The 18,071-nt window shown below is 40.3% G+C and overlaps 1 protein-coding gene across 3 annotated transcripts in view; it reads right to left on the reverse strand.

Moving 5' to 3' along the window:
* Positions 1-1,854: 1,854 nt before the first annotated feature.
* Rps6ka5 (ribosomal protein S6 kinase A5) overlaps positions 1,855-18,071 on the reverse strand; it is a 185,651-nt gene continuing 169,434 nt past the window's right edge. For all 3 annotated transcript variants that reach the window (XM_060388048.1, XM_060388047.1, XM_060388049.1), the window contains one exon: positions 1,855-17,360. In XM_060388048.1, the coding sequence (XP_060244031.1) occupies positions 17,121-17,360 (240 nt within the window). In that variant the 3' untranslated portion in view covers positions 1,855-17,120. The remainder of the gene's footprint in view (positions 17,361-18,071) is intronic.

The raw sequence follows: 18,071 nt of genomic DNA on the forward strand, positions 1-18,071 counted from the left end.
GAAACTGTCTGTTTTCTTTGAGCTCCATCATTCTCCAGAGTTAACACTTACTGCAGGCAGCTACAGGCCGGCGCTACCCCTCGGTGGGTAACTGGATGGTCTGAGGTTAGCCCCCTTTGTTCCACACCTCTGTGAGGCAGGTTAAATAATGGCCTGTAGCACTGCTAGGTTTAACCCCTGAGGATTACTACTTCTTGGTCTTATAAATAGCTAAGTATGTGTTTGAATTAGTTTAATCCATGGGGCTGGCTTTAAGATTTCAGAATCTTGTCTGCATCAGCTAGAGACAGCACACATAGCTGAGCTGGCCAGGATTAAAGCTCTTACTACGAAGTTTGGGCTGTTTGGAGTCTGTAGCTGGATCTAAGGCTCATCAGAGCGGTGTCTGCTGAAGAATCACTGCTGTGAGATCCTGTGTGTGATCCTGGGCTGTCTCCAGGCCCAACCTGTGCAAGTGCTCGCCATACTGCTGAGGTGGCCCCTATCATTGAGATATTCTTTGCTGTAAAAGTTGTTTCTTTCAAGGGAAGGAAAATTCAGGTCCCAATGAGAGGAGGAAAAAGTTTGAAAGGGGTCAAAAGTGAGGACTCTGGACACTGGAAGGTGGGTGTGATTCTTAAGATAGGGTGTGATTCTTCTTTTTTTTTTCAAGTTTTATTTTTTATTTTAAAATTGTGTGTGTGTGTGTATGTGTGTGTGTGTGTGTGTGTGTGTGTGTGTGTGTTTTATCTGTGCATGTGTAAGCATAGATGTCCTGAGTCCAGAGGAGGGTGTTGGATCTCCCAGAGGTAGAGTCACAGGCAGTTGTGAGCCACCCAATGTGGCTGCTGAGAAATGAACTCAGGACCCCTGGAAGAGCAGTAGCAGTGAGAACTCTAGGCAGTGAACCATCTCTCCAGCCCTGTGATTGCTAAAGAAACAAACCCAGAAAAAGACAATGGCAGGAAGTCATGACTGTGATGCAAAGCTCCTTTCTCAGAAAATGAAAATTAAAAGGAAAAAAACATTGCATTTGTTATTTATACAGTTTAAGAAAATGTAAGAAAAACCTCCACGCAGCCTCAGTTGGAAACAATGAACTTCACTGACTCGTCATAGTGGAGGAAGGTTGACTTACCCTGGCCAATATCTTAACTGCAGCTTGAGAGACTCCGAGCCAGTATCTGCCCAGCTAAGCTACTCATGGAGGAAAGGCATGAGTTATTCAGTCACCAAGTTTGGGTACTGTTTATGCTACAGCAGTAGATCATTAATCTGGCCCAAGTCAGGCTCATTCCATCAACTCATGCTGCCTCCCAAACCATCTGGTTAAGGTGTCTTGTTTTTCAACTGAGAGAAGCTGGCCTTGAGGGATGAAGGTAGTGAGCTTTAGATGACAAAAATGAGCAATAAGTGGCCACTGGAGCAGAGGCAGAGGGTGGCTTGAGGAAGGCTGTGTGTGGAGAAAGCTAAGGGTCCAGGGAACCAGCTACTGAGAAGTGCTGAAGAAGACCCAGCTAGATGCCCCTTACAGTCTGCTTGGAGATTTTCTTTCTACCACGCTGGCTGCACAATACAGGCAGAAGGGAGTGAACAATGGATGGACGGATGGATGGATGGATGGGTGGATGGATAGGTGGGTACATTCAAAGTACATTCACAGTAGAGGAACAGTGTGGTTCTGAAACTGCTGCCTGTTCTCCACAAACAAAGCTAGTTCAAACACACAGTAAATGGAGCCTTATAAAATATAGAAGTATTGCATGCATCCTTGTACCTCTTTAATAATCCTAGTTAAAAAGAAACTAAAACTCCCAACCATAAACCCCACTCCCCCAAAGAAAATCCTCATAAATCCAGGCCAGACATCAGGTATTTGTTTGTACATTGACAGATTTATTATTATTTTTTTTTAAAGCTCAACAAACACATCTTCATATACACAAAGGCTGGTGAAAAGTAAGCCCTTACTGTTCTGTTAAAAACGAAACCTATGCATGAAGCTTGCCCACCACCTCCCCTAAACAGGCACACAGCACGTGTCTACAATACAGCTGGTTTTTGATTCATGTGGTTTTGAGCAGACCTGCCTGAAGAAAGAAAAACTCACTACTAGACTCTGAAAGGATAAAGTACATGCCTGTTACAACAATTAAGGAGAAGTTAGCAATAGAATCCTGAAAATTCTACATGAGTAGTTTAGAGTACAAAATTTCTCAGCTCTACATGGTTCACCTTTAATCAAAGGCAGTATCAATTATCAATACAAGAAAGCATTTGAACACACTAAGACAACTATGAGTATTTACAGCAACAAAAGAACATATCCCTCCAGCTCTCCTAAATGATCCCAGAAAGGAAATGCTCATCATAAATTAATGAATGGAGATTCTAGCCCAGCAAGAATCAATTTTTCTAAAAAGAAAACAAAACAAAAACGTGTCATAAAGAATATAAATATAAAATTCAGGAAAACATGTTCAGAAAAACTGCCACTTACTAAATGCAGGTGGTGTTAAACAAACAAAAAGACTAATAAAAATAATGGAAGAGGCATGGATTTACGAAATAAAGTTGATCACTGACATGAGAATAACTTCTTTGTACAGTATAAAAATGAGTTTCTTATTTCTTCCAAGGACACTTAGAAAACAAGCCATGCAAAAGAAAAGTGAGTTGCATGGTCTGAGTGACCGTCAAAGGTCGGCCCCTAGACCAGCTTTCAAAGTATCAAAGACCTGATTGTCCAACCCGATTCTTCCCCAGAAGTAAGAGGAAATATTGTACTCCTAAAGCAAGGCTCACTTACACCCTTCACAGACTCCCATACAGTGCCAGGTGCTTTTGTTTCTTCTTAAAGCAAAGCGGGGGAAGGGTGAGAGAACAGGGGAGAGGAAGACACACAGGCAAAGAACCTCATCATGTCAGTCAGGGAATGGTGAGCAGTTCTGCTCACTGGCAAGATGTGAGAAGGAGGCCCAAGTCTGCTAGGAGAGCCTGCCTGGGCACTCTGCTCCTGTTTGGGGAATGATGAATTAGCTCCTGCTTATCAGGAAGCAACAGAGCCAGCAAACAAAAAGGCCACAGAGACAGTCTAAGCACCAGACCCCCTCAACACTAGCCCTTTGAAGCCCCAGACAGTTTTGGCACGAGATGAACCAGCATTCACTCGGCTGAAAACAAACTTTTCAAAAGGCCTACTGATGACTATGGGTCTTGTGCTTTATAAATATACCCGTTCTGGCTGCAAAAAGCTTCTGCCTGACAGACCTCCATGGACTGTTAGGAAGCAGGTGAGATTGTACAGAAAACCCTAAAATGGTTTATGGCGGTGACACACAGGTATTTTCTGCTAAGGGCTTCATATGGCATAATAAGTAAGATGGTAACATGAACGGGGCTCAGATGAAGCATTGCTTCCTTTAGGTGGAAGGAAGGGTGTGTGTGTGTGTGTGTGTGTGTGTGTGTGTCTGTGTAAAATACCCGAAGAAAAGAGACAATTAAAAGTGACTTGCTTTTTAATGCTAATTTGGGGCCAGTAAGCAAAACCAAGGTTCTATGATTTCCCCAAATGGAACAAAGAATTAAAATACACAGCCCCAAAGCTGTGCAGCAAAAGGATCAATATGTAGCTTCACAGTCTGGCAGATGTTAGGAATTGAGCTGTAGGTGGAAACACAGGCTGAGAACATTTTAACACTCTGGTCAGACCTGGAAAGGGATCTGCTCCTTTGCGCCCTCCACAGGTACCAACCAAGTCAATGCCTTTCTCTAGGATTCCACCACTGGCCCCCATTTCCAGTCTTGGCCCTACTTCCCCTGCAATAACTCTGATGCCCCAGGAGGACACACACACACACACACACACACACACACACACACACCATTCCCCCTCCTTGCCACTCTGTTACAAGGGAGAGAAGTAAAAAAGAGATATTATTTTCAAATTATTAAAGAAATTAAGGGGGAAAAAAATGGGAAAATCGTGGAAAAAAGCCTGGAAAATACTACATGTGTTATGCCTTTTAAGAAAGGTAACATCCAGGGTTTGCATCTTTTAGATAAGATGACTAGGCCCACGTTTTTAGGATCCTCTGGAACAAAGAGTATACATCAAGAGTGTGGGAGCTGCTCACCCTTCTCCAAAGGTTCTTAGGAAGAGATCACACGGGCAACATGCAGTGACATCAGCCGGAAGGAGCCCTGCTTCTGGCAGGAAAATGTATTGGTGAACAGTCAGCCCAAATGGCAAGACAGTCTACAAATTACCCAAGTGAGAAGATGTATATTAAACCCATGCTACAATATACCTACAATACACACCACGGCTCTTTACTAATGTGTTGAATAACAACAAATATTAAAGATCACCCTGCTTTACACCTGGCATAGCCTCAGATTCTGCTTCAAGCTAGTCACTATTCATCACACTCCTGCTGTATAACAAGTCCCCACTTTAAAATCCAGCTCTTCGTTCTGCCTATCTGTGGGATCAATGAACCTTAGTGAACCTTTCTTCCTGAAATGGTCCTAAGGGAGGATGGCCAGGTACAATTATCTCCATTCTGCAGATGAAGAAATGGAGGCATAAAATGGCAGGGTGAATCATTCAGTCACTAAGTTCATCAACCAGTACAAAACTGCTTCCCTGCTTCTTTTTCACAAAACTTTAAAAGTGGAAACTTACCTTAAAAGTATCCTCAAATCAAACCTCTAATTTTCAAAATCTAGAGGGTGCAGACAGCAAGTATTTGATTATTTGTAATTATTAATCTAATTACAAGAAGCCCACCAAGAAAGGCTTCCAAAGTTCTAAGTTTCACTGAAGAACAGATGGTTGGAGCCAAAATTTTGTCTGGACAGCTCATTTACCACCAAAAAAAAGCACATTTCTTTTGCCACTGAGAGGCACACCTGCAACTTTATTTTCCTCAAGGTTAAAAATATTTATGAAGGAGGGAGAGCAGGAACCTGGGCAGAAAGCGGTTGAAGCCCCCTGTCAGTCAATCACAGAGTGAGCTCTCTTAGGAGACAAAGAATTTGCTGGACATTTTAATTTTCCTCTCTTTCCAACAAGGACTTGGGGTGCTGTTTACAAAATAAACCAAATCCTAAAACATAGCAGGGAGACTAACCCAGCAACAACAAAAGAATTCCTACCAACTATAAAGCAAGCAAACAACACATCTGTGATGTCTAGATAAAGCCAATCAAGAAAATAATTCCTTACTTCAGTTTGAAAAAAACAAAACTCAAATCAAAGTGCTTTCCGACTGTGTGTGCTTCATATACTGAAAGTATGATGGTGCGGACCCTCTGTTAACCTCAAATCCTGTCTTTGATGCTAAGTGTAAAATAAACCTGGAGATTTATCTCCCATTACAGTCTATTAGGTCTTTAAGAAAACAACTAGAAACAACTAGTTCACGAGAGTGAATTGTGTGCACCTGTGCCTTTTATGGAAAAGAAACTAACATACCTTTCGGCTCACCCATCATTTTCAGCAGACAGTACTTCACGACAGGAGGGGATCCCTGGCAGATGGTCAGTTTCATGGTTTTGGTCCCTAAATGTGCATATGTATCCATATAAACACACACATATGTGTACTTCATAATACTGATCTGTCACTTAGTAACTAGAAATATTTTCGTTATTTAAAGATAAAGCTAATGTAACTGAATTGTAAATAATTACAGTGCAAGGAGCCTCATTTGAAGTATGAATTTCACATATCATGTGTAAGTTTAACAATTTCCAAAAGCTATGCCACCAGATTTCATAAACAACTTTCTATTACAGACATGGTACTCTAACACTGAAAAATATACACAAACCCAACACAGAGGTAATTTCCAAAAAGCCTACTTAAGGAAGATTGCAAATCACGTACAGTCACCAATAAACATACAGCTTTAGGTTCCACAACATATATGCTGCTCAATTAAAATTCTACTTAAAATTCTCAAAAATTCAATTTTTCACAGAATGGATTCATCATGTGAAAAGAGTTTTTCAGATTTTTAAGGATTTGATTACTCTGACTTTAGAAAGCAAACATCAGAGCCAGCCCTGGTGGCAAACACCTGTACTCCCAGCACTTGAAGGATGGAGGCAGGAGGATCAGGAGTTCAGGCCATCTGTGATTACATTACATAGTGAGAATGATACCAGCCTGGGCTACAGGAAACCCTGTCTCAAAACCAAAACAAAAAAAAAATCAGAACCAAAATAAAAAACATTCAAAAAATTAAGCAAAAGAGGCTAACATCAGACTTAGATGTAAAAACACTGCCTGTGTTCTGACAGTAGATTTTCCTCAAACTTCGTCAGACAAAGCTATAAACTGACTTACTATAAATAGGCCTGTATCTCCCAGCCTATTCTTGTTTTAAGAAAAATAAAGAACTAGACTATGATGCAATACGAAACTTATCCATGTTCTTACATGTAGGTGTATTTTATTCTAAATATATTAAGGAAAACATTTCAATAATTACCATTACAATTAATTTCCAAAACATTTGCCACTCAAAAAATGTCAAGTACTAACTTTACTGTATGGCAACATACATTCTTCACATTAAGATTTTATGAAAAACAATCTGGAGTTTGGAAAAAAAAATCTATTCATGTTTGCTAAGAAAAGCATTATGAAAATTTCAGAGCCCAATTTGTTTTCTCCAAAACAGTTCTCTTTGTTCCTCCAGGAACCAATGTCATGCATGTCTCAATCAGTGGATAAAAAGATTTTTTACTTTGTTGTTTTTAGTTTTTGTTTTTGTTTTTTTTTTTTGAGATAGGGTTTCTCTGTGTAACCCTGACTGTCTGGAACTCATTCTGTAGACCAGGCTAGATTTGCATGCACCATCCTCACCTGGCCAGAATAAGATGTTTGTACTTTTCTTTCTTTCTCTCTCTCTTTCTTTCATGTGTATGAGTGCTTTATCTGTATGTACACCTGCATCCTACAACAGGGCATCAGATCCCATTATAGATGGATGTGAGATGCCACGGGAGAGCTGGGAATGGAACCCTGGTCCTCTGGAAGAGCAGCCAGTGCTCTTAACTACTGAGACATATCTCTCCAGGCCCTGGAGAAATACATCTTTTGAGTTCAGTCTTATGTTAATAAACTTTTAGGTCTCATGAATAAAAATTACTACCCAAGATAGACATTTTTGGGCTGGAGATGTGGCTCAGAAGTAGGAACTTGTGTTTGTTATTCATGAAGACCTGGGTTTGGTCCCTCACCTCCAGCACTGTTAAAAAAAATGTACACACACACACACACACACACACACACACACACACACAGAGTTATGAGTGATGAGATAATTTTGCAACATTTAAAAAGTATTTTGGTTGCTTTAAAGACCAATGATCCAATAGCTTTGTGAGAAACATTTCAATTAACCAGGCACTTGAACCTGTTTCTGAGAGCTTCAGTAAGTACAGGATCAGAGAGAGTTCAGGAAGCACTCACCAAAGGGGAACATAGCTGAAATGAGATCTCCTGATTAACAGTTAGAGCAGGAAGCTGGGTGTGGTCACCAGTAAAAATACAGCACTCTGGCCTGTTAGGCATTAGGGAAACCACTGCCCCTCTCCCTCCCCAGAGGCTGGAATACTGGGGTTGCCTTTCCTCCCCAGCAGTAATACCTACCATGCAAATGAGGGCTGGGGTGACATTCTTTTAGCACTCAGTGTTTGGGCAATTTCTCAAGTGACTACCCTTTCTAGGGAGTGGGTTTTGTTGTTCTTCAGAGTTTTAAAAATTAAGATGTAGCCGGGGGTGCAGTGGATCATGCCTTTAATCCTCAACATGCAGGAGGCAGAGGCAGGCAAATCTTTTTGAGTTTGAGGCCAGCCTGGTCTACAATAAAACTTCCAGGACAGCCAGAGAAACCCTGTCTGGAAAAACAAAAACAACAAACAAACAAACAAAAAATAAGATGAACATTAGATGCCTCTAGTTTTCAGTTATTTTGGAGGTGGGCATGGGAGGCCCCTCTTAACACATCTCCCCCAATGTTTTAAATGTACCATTCATGAGTTTTATACACTATACAACTATTGTAGCTACCTAGTTCTAGACTTCATCACCCCAAGCGCTGTTAGCTCATTCACCTCACTAAGTGGTCACCCCCCCACCTCCCTCTCAGAGCAACCTGTGGAAATCGCAGAGCTTCCACTCCCTATGGTTCTGCCCACTCTGTATTTTTAATAGAAATGACATCATGCAGTATGAAGGCATTTGTGTTTAGAGAGCCACTATTTCAAGCACCAAGTCCAGGGTGCTTAGGGCTGTTGCTTGGCCCTTGAAGTGCATCTAAGATTTCTTAGAACTAGCATATGTAAAGAAATTCTAGTTTTTTGGACTAACTTTTATCATGTAAAAATGCACTGTACTCAGAAGTACAAATCATTAGGCTGGGTGGGTAGCCGAGGGACAGAACCCTTGCCCAGCATGCACAGAGGCCCAGAGCTTAAGCCCCAGCACCATGCAAAGTTACCTTTTGACTCTGTGCATGGAGCAGAAAGATACTTCTTTTAGATGAAGTCAGTTTTCCTTTTTTTCTTTCCTTCCTTCCTTCTTTCCTTTTTCTCTCAACAGGTTCTCATTTAACCCAAGCTGGCCACAAACTCACTAACTAGACAAGAAAAGCACTCTTTAAGCTTTTTTAAAGATTGATTTATGCTTGTGAGTACTTCACTCACATATGTCTCCATCTCACGTGTATGCCAGGTACCCTCAGAGATCAGGACAGAGGACCGTATTACCTGGAACTGGACTCATAGATGGCTGTGAGCTGCCGTGCATGTGCTAGGAATTGAACCTGTGTCCTCTGTAAGAACAAGTGCTCGGAACTGCTTAGCTATCTTTCCAGCCCCTAGAGGAGGACACTGACCTCGTGGTGTTTCTGCCTCCACCTCCCAGGTGTTGGGATTAAATGTTCAAATGCTCCAGAGTGGCTACAGCTCCTGAAGGAAGAATAAGAGCAGAGCAGTGGGACAGTTCGTTTGACCGAAGTATATGATAGTGGTATGTGAGCAGCAAGCATTTTCTCTTGGTAATGCTGACATGGAAGCTATTCTGAAAGACTGACTGAGAACATCAAGACCATTTTTAAGTATCTTAATACATTTAATGAGGGCTTAGTCACCTGTGAAATGTTTTTCAAAAACCTTAAGTTAAAATAGGAAACCTCAGTGTACTGATGATCAGATCTCATGTTAACACTTAGGAAAAGGAATTTCTTCCATAGATTCATTTGTTCCCCATAAATTTGTTCCTGTGGGTTTTATTATTTTATTTTTCTTGTTTTTAAATTGTGTGTGTGTGTGTGTGTGTGTGTGTGTGTGTACATGGAGGCCTAGGCTAACTAAGCATTTTCCTCTATTGCTCCTTCATCCCCTCCCCCCCTTTTTTTTGACAGGGACTGTCTGGAGCTCAGCACTTTGCTAGACTGGGTGGTCAGCCGGGTCCTGGGATCAGCCAGTGTCTGCGTTCCCAGTGCTGGGGTTATAGATGCATGTCTCTGGGTGCCTGGGACCTGAACTCTGGTCCTCATGCTTGTGCAGCCAGAACTTGGTATATAGGAGCCACCTTTCCAGCCTCCGGTTTTGATGAGAGGTCTCAGGCTGGCCCAGGCTGGCCTTGAACTCTCAATGATGCTGTTTCAACCTCGAGAGTGCTGAGATCACAGGTATGTGTCACAACACCACAGCTACTTTCTATAATTTTAACTCAAATTGTTCAACCCTTATGCTTCAAAGTAAACTTTTCATGTACTTATATCGTCTGTTGGAAGCCACAACTTAAAAACATATAATTAAGCATTTTTAGCCTTCAACAAGTGGTCCACAAATGTGATGTACTGGGCTAGTCTTCATGTAATTGTTTTTTTCCTGGCATTGAGGATTGAACCCAGGACCTTGTCTACAGCCCATATAATTACAAAATATTATAAGTATTTATAGAAAGTAACAAAGTGTGATCATCCAAAAGGTCCCAGTTTCTCCCTACCACATCTGTTTCATAATAGCCAATGATAATTACTACAAGGACCAATCGGCAACAGATAAACATATAAAGAAAACATTATATATACATATATATGCATGTATACATATGTGTGTGTGTGTGTGTGTGTGTGTGTGTGCATTATTCAGCCATAAAGTTAAGTCATTCACAGGAAAGTGAAGAAAACTAGAGAATATGTCAAAATAAGCTAGTCACAGAGGTGGAAGTATTACATGCTTTCTCTCATATATGGGGGGAAGATGACATGAAGGTAGGACAGAAACGACTGCTGTTCTCAGGAAAGAACAATGGTAGTAGAGAGGGTGGTTAGGAGCGAAGCACAAGACACTAGTGCATGGAACAGTCATAGTCAAAGGCCATCACCACCAGCCTACATAATTAACGTACAATGAAAAAAAATCAGAAACCTAAATGGATTCTGTCTCTAAAAAGACAAAAGGTCTCATCTTTTCTATCTTTCGCCCATGTCTACAATAATATCTAGCCTGAAACAGGGGCACAAAACCTTAATGAAGACCTGTGATCTGAGAGGAACCTGGTGCCCTCTCACAACTCAACAGTGACCCAAAATGATTACCAGCACATTTCTGCTCTTGGCCAAAGTTGGAGTGGCTTGTGCCTGAGGTAGAAAACCCACTGAAAATCACCATGATAGTTAACAGAAATTTGTGCCATCAATAACAGGCACCACGGAGCAAATGAACACAGGCTTAGAACAGGAGCAGCAGCACACTGGGGTGGGTGTCACAATCACCGTGGCCCCTTTGCAGGACAGCAAACACAGGCAGAGAGCAGCAGAGCACTGAATTCATGAAGCTGGAGCTTGGGCTAGGATTTGAGGGCAAAGTCCCAGAGAGGAGACCACTCCAAGAAATTAAACAAGGAGTACTAACTGCTACCGGCTCCCTGGGGGTGTCTCTCAATCCTAAACTCTCCTGCACAAGGCCAGGCTTCAGGAAGGCCAGCAGTGGCAGCAAGTGAAAGCTGACAGAGTTGGCCAGAGAGAGGTCTTAGCAGTTCTTGGTACTGAGGAGACAGACATGGGAATTCAGGTTCATCATGGTAAACTGGCCCGAATAAATAACCCAGATTTTCAGTTGGAAACCCACAGTGGCCAGTTGCTAGGAGTAACCGCTAAATTTAGTATGTATGGCCCAATTCGTCCAAATGTCAACCCCTGATGCAGTCACAAGGCTCTGTCTGCAATTCATGTGATAGACAGAAGAAATCGTAACCCTCACAGGAGAAGACCAACAACCCAGGGCCTCTGTGATCTTAAAAACACAATACAAGGCATTTGATAAACTCACAAGGCAAGCTCAAAACAAAATGACTGAAACACAAGAGAAATATGGACAACAGAAACAACCAACATGTAGTAAGTCAGTCTTTTTTCCTCTGAGAGCTGAAATAATTTTAATTAATACGTTCGAGAATAGTATGTAAGGACCAATCTACATACTAGAGTGAAGACTGGTGCCTGTAATTCCAGCACTAGAGGAGGCAGAGGCAGGCAGATCTCTGAATTTGAGGTCAGCCTGGTCCACAAAGTGAGTCCAGGACAGTCAAGGCTACACAGAGAAACCCTGTCTTAAAAAACAAAACAAAACAAACAAAAAGGAAGATTGGGAATTCACTAGGTACTTGGAATATATGTAAGAGTCAATGAATATATTAGAACTTGATATTATAATATATAATATATAATATATATAATATTAAATTTCAAATTCTTTAGACATGAGAGAAGAGAGACCAAATGAACTAGAGGACAAATTGGTAAAATGTATACAGGTTCAAGTACAGGGGGAAATGATGGAAAACAGAAAAGATGGGGAGATAATAAAGAACATGGGGAAGAGGCTTTGGGGATTTCTAAAAAGGAAGACAGAGAGGATGGGTCTGGAACACTGATGTGAAGAATAACTCTAGGACAGCCAGGGCTTGACATACACACAAACCCTGTTTTGAAAAACAAACAAAAAAACAAAACCAACAACAAAAACCAGCCAACCAAACCAAACAAAACAAAAACAAACAAAGAAAAACAAACAAAAAACCCCCAACCTTCCAATAAGGAAAGTCATTGATCAACAGAGTCTATAAGTTTATTATCCTTTTAAAAGACCACACATAGGCATCTTATACTCAAAGTTTTGAAAGAAAGATAGAGAGGAAATCTTTCAAGATGGTCTGAGAGCAGGGGGTGATGGCAATACCTGTAATTCCCCGAACTAGAGGGGCTAAGTCAGAAGTCTGAGGTCAGCTTAGGCTTCAAGGTCTGAGCCTGCTCAACTGTTCCCCTCCCATGTGACTAGAAGGGAAAAACAAACAAACAACAACAACAAAAACAAAAAACCTTCTCTTCAAAATAAAACTCAGAGCTGACTGAGACAGAATTTAACAAATGGAACAGCATTTTAAAAGTGGCATACCTAGGATTTCATGCTCAGCATAACTATCCTTCAAAACTAAAGGCAACCCTGACCTGTACCTTTAAAATTTTTGGTTCATACTGATAAGTTTTATTCCAATAAAGGTGTTTCAAAAATAAAAGCAAAATAAATATTAAAAAAAAATTAAAAGCGTAGAGAATTCGCTGGTGGCAGATTTGGCGTTAAAGCAAACATCAAGTGTCATGTGATGAACTCTAGCCAACGACAGACCACATGTGACAGTGGTCCTGTAAGATGATAGGGTGTAGTGATGTCCTCTTATCTATGTAAAAAAATGCTAATTTTTGCATAATGGTGAACTCTTGTAGCTGCATTTCACACATTTAAAACCCATTCTTAGATTTATTTTTAATTATGTGTCTGTGTGTTAGTATATGCACATAAGTGGAAGTACCATGAGGCCAGAGGCACTGGGTCCCCCTGGAGCTGGTGTTACAGGCATGTGACACCATGATCGATAAATAAATAACTACTCCAAATCAAGAGTGAAGCTACTTATTAAGATGCAATAAAACTTGTATTGCTGTAGCAGCCCTTTTCTTCAAGCAGCCAACACTGAAAACATTTGAGACATACTTCTTCCTCTGTGAATCTTTTGGGTTCCCCCATCCTTGGATCTTAAAGTGAGTCATGAGGGCCAGGCATTTTTGCACAATGCCTTTAATCCCAGCAATTGAGGAGTGGATCTCTGATAGGTTTGAGGCCAGCTTGGTCTACATAGTGAGTTCCAGGACAGCCAGGGCTACACAGAGAGACCCTGTCTCAAAACAAAACAAAACAAAACAAAACAAAACAAAATGAAAAATCAAATAGCAAACAAACAGACAAACAGAAACCAAACATAACCCAAATGGTGACTTCTATTTCATGAGAGCTTGCTATGCTCATTTTAGTGATGGATAAAGGTATCAAGTGGCAACAGGAACTCACGTAGTATAGTTAATGATAAAAAAAATTGAGGTGTTTGGGTATAAGACATTTGAGAGGCCAAGCACTGTAGATCAAAGATATTTCATTATAATAATTCACCTGGAGACACTTATTCTGACAGAGCTTGAGTAACATATTAGAATTTAACTCAGTAGACTAAGTAATATTAGAGATGTTGCCACACAAGCACACCAGACACGCTGTTGCTGGCCTCTGGGAAAACACCTGAAAGTAGCCAGGAGCTCTAAGGCATAAAAAGCCAATAATGTATACAGGGCCAACAATGCGAAATTTCCAATATTTTAAAATAATGTGTACAGGGCCAACAATGCGAAACTTCCAACATTTTAAAATAATGTGTACAGGGCCAACAATGCGAAACTTCCAACATTTTAAAGCATCTTGTTGTAAATAAATCTAACAAAAATAGATGTCTGAAATAGAAGAAAAGTGGCCAGGCGGTGGTGGTGCAGGCTTTTATTCCCAGCGCTCAGGAGGAAGAGGCAGGTGGATATCTTGAGTTTGAGGCCAGCTTGGTTACAGAGTGAGTTCCAGGATAGCCAAGACTAGACAGAGAAACTCTGACTTGAAAAACAGAAAAAAGAAAGAAGAGAAGAAAAGCAAACAAGTAGACAATAAATTATATGCTCTTATAAAATATTTGCGTTCACATTTAGATAAAGAATTTTATTTATTTAAAAAAAAAACAGATCACTCATTGTTACCCTAGTAGGATTCTTTAAAATAATTGCCTTACATTTAAAATATAGCCATTTGCATAATAACTTAATTAGCAGTAATCTCAAAAGAAAAAGGCAGTTTTCATGCACAAATGAGCCTGCAACTTCAAGACAGATAATCATGTTGAAATTCACTTCATTCCAATAGTTAAATGGTTTCTTATAGAGGCTTGGGAGAAATGATGGATTTCAAGAGAGCTAAATTACTTCATTCAGCAACAGGACCTGCCACAGTAATTAGAAAAACTGGTCTCCTTGAGTCTTGTTCCCTCTCACATCCCTTTTCTTATTATCCTTGCCTTTCAATGCAATTATAAAATGTGTGACTTGGGATATTCAGTAGCATAAGTTAAACACAGTACAATCAATAAAGAAGGGTAGGATGACTTGACTCTATTCCCCAAACTATTGTCATAAAGAAAATTTAAAGTAGATATTTATTTTTCGTTGACCTACTTTTTTTTACTCCTAAAATCAAAAGTCATTTCACTTAATATTTTGGTGCACCAGAAGCAGGCATGGGATGCCCTGGAGCTGGAGTTCCAGGCTGTTGCGAGCTGTGTGAAATGGATGCCGGGAGTGGAGCTCATATCCTTCTGCCAAGAGCAGCGTCTGTCTTAACTGCTGCCATCTCCTCCAGGCCCCACTAAGTATTTTTGTATGGAGCATTTTGACTGTTTAATTTTGATGTGACCAAATGGAAGGTCTGTGTTTCTTAAAGGACACCTTGCTGCCCACTAACACAGACTCTGCAAGGGATCGTTAGGTACTGCCTTTCAAGTGCCTATAAATCGGGTGCCGGTGGCTGCATCTTCCTGAAGTCTCCTGATGTCTTTCCACAAGCTCCCTCTAGACGACTCAGTTAGGCTCACCAGTTCAGATAGCCTTATCTCTTCTTCTTACGCTACTTTTGCCCATTTCAGTGTCTATCAAATCCTCCAGAGGACACAAGGTGAAGAAATGAAAAACCATCAATTTCCAATATTCACTATGAACTAATCAATCATGAGGGAACGCCGAAACACTTTTCTGGATTACTTTCTGTTGGCAAAACAGTCTCCTTACTTTGTACTTTGAAACTCATAGTTCCTACCAGGATATACAATAAATAACTCCAAGAACTAACTTATACATTTCCAAATATAACCCAGATATATCCAGTGTAAAAATAAGTGGATATATTCTTATTAAAAACCTGTGCTCAAAGGCATCACATTTTGTTGAAATGGCTACAGTTTATTAATAATTCACACAGTTTCCTATCATGACTAGAAATGACTGAAAACTAGGAGTACAAAATTTTTATTGACTCAATGAGAATTATATAGCCATTTGGCCAGTCAGAGTATCAAAAAATATCCCCAGTAACTACTGTGAACAAAAAGTGAACAGGATAATATAATGTTTTGAAAATATTTTAATATTTACCATTTTGTTGCCTATATTTTTAATATATACACTGATTTAGTAATAAATATACTACCATTACACAGAATGCAGTATTTTTAGTATTCATAACTGCTTGAAATTAATGCTGCTATAATCTTAAGAAAGAGATAAGTAGGTGTTGTGTCCAAATTCCAAACTAATGCTGAAGAGATTATCACTAACAAAACTGTAAAATAAGCATGTTGGGCAGTATCTTTTTAAGCATGATTCTTGTAAACATAGCGGAGATCATTTTTTGGAGTCCTGACATTCCATGTAATGGCTTTAAAAAAAAAACCATACAAATCCTATAATTTCTTTTCTTGCATAGGGAATTAATTACTTTGTATTTTAAAATACAGCAGTCTTTCAGTGAAATGTCTTCATGGCATAGCACTTGTTTTCTGTATGAATTCAGAACTTTTGAGCAATAAAAGTGCTCTGCATAAGTTTATAAAATGCTTTGTGGATTTAAAATTTAACAGAAACATTTCAAAACAAGTATAGGTAAGGCTCTAAAATATTATGTCCATAATACATGACTACAGGAGGGAATGCCTCACTGTAGTACAACACAGTGTGCAGATGCGAAGCACAGTGTTGAGTTCAATGTCCCTTTACTTCTCCTCAGGTTGGTGCTAAGTGGCTAAGGAGTCATGGACAACCATCCTGTTCTACTTGCTGCATAGAAAGCAGAAGAGGGATGGGAGGACAAATTAGATAGTGAAAAGAATGCCAAAAATACAGTACATATGCTTTAAACAGTGCACCTTATAAGACAGACTACAATACCAACACTATTTTATAAAGTGCCATATTACATAAAACCAAGAGACATGTACCTTAGCTCCTGCAATAACCATTAAAACAAACTGCCAGGAAAGGGCAGTGCAAAATTAAAATAAACATAGCTTAGCATGCATCTCAGATGGGTCCCAAGTGCAGAGCATAGGACCTTAAGTTCTTAAATATATATATATATATATATATATTGCTTTTTAGAAAAAGATTAATAATAGCAGGTTATCAACATATATGACCATAAAATAAAAACAATAAGTTAAAATTCTCTTTTAAGAAACAAGCCATACATAAAATTCATTATAGCATCTTTTTCAAAAACAGACCTTTATCTCTGGTAATTGCTACCCAGAGGGTGCAAGTCTCTTAAAAAGCTTCCTTGTCCACCAGGCATGGCAGAAGTCATCAAGTCTTCTTGGCAGACAGGTGAAAAATCCATGACTTATCTAACCACTTACTAAAATTACAGAAACCTTTGCTGTTTCAAGAAGAATCTTGAGCTGGCATCATGTTAGTCCACTAAAAAAGTATCATGTGTCCTCTATTCACAGTAATGCTGTCTGTCCAGTGCTTTTGGACAAGGATAACCAGACAGGTTTCCCGAAAAATATTCATTACGAGGCAGATTCCAATGAGAACAATGGGACACATCTCTTTAAAGCACAGAACATACCTCAGGCACATGCTGAGGGAAGTAAGGTGTAAGGGTTAGCGACAACAGCCCACGTCCCGCAGCACTCAGTCCGAGAACTGGAAGAGCGTATCCGGGTTACTGCTGTCTGTGGGGTTGCTGGGCTGCAGTGTCTTGGTGGGTGTCGTTTTGCCATGGGAATGGGAGGAGGACGAGCGGGAGCTCTCACTGGAGCTGCTCCGTGTCTCTGTGCTGGTGCTTGTCCTCTTCATTTTCCTCCTCTTAGCCAATGGGGCCTTATCCACATTCTGAAGGCAAAACCCTTCTCTTTTGTATTTGTTAAAGGCCTGCAGAGAAAGGAGGGACAACAATGATATGAGGATAACAGCATTAAAGACTTTCTAGTAGTTCTGACTATGAGCAGAAGTCAGTTTTTCTGAAAAACCACAGTTCCACGTTGCTCTTCAAACAAAGCTCAGAGGACTTTTCCATCCAGCTCTTAAGACGCACACAAAGTTCTCTAGTGGGAACTAGAGCAGGGCCTCACATATGACAGCAAGTGCTCTGACATCAAGCAACGGTGTGAACTGTACAGCTGAGCTGTCTCAGAATTGTGATTACTTCTCTTTGTTGCTTTTTTGTGTTACTTAAAGTACTTTTTTATTTAACATGAGCAGGTTCACTGCTATTAGTTACTGAGTCATCTCTCCAGCTTGTGTTTTATGTTACTTGAGATAGGGGTCTCAGGCAGCCCAGGCTAACCTCAGACTTGTATGTAGCAGAGGATGACCTGGGCTGATTCTCCCGTGTCTACCTCCCAGGTGCTGAGATTCCACCACACTCACTCCATCCTGAATTTCCCTACTGTTGGTTATGAGGAGTGCTACAGTGATGCCTGCCAAGCCCATGTCACAGCCCCTGAGAAGAACTAGATTCCTATGGCCATTCTCTCTAGTCCTTCATGTGTTACATTTATCAGCTTTTCAAATCCTATTCTGTAGCTGGAACAGTGTTATTCCTTCTCCTTCCCCAGGATAATCCTTTCAGATGCTTTCTGC

The sequence above is a fragment of the Meriones unguiculatus genome, chromosome 7 (genome assembly GCF_030254825.1).
Source record: "Meriones unguiculatus strain TT.TT164.6M chromosome 7, Bangor_MerUng_6.1, whole genome shotgun sequence".
In the NCBI taxonomy this organism is placed as follows: Eukaryota; Metazoa; Chordata; class Mammalia; order Rodentia; family Muridae; genus Meriones; species Meriones unguiculatus.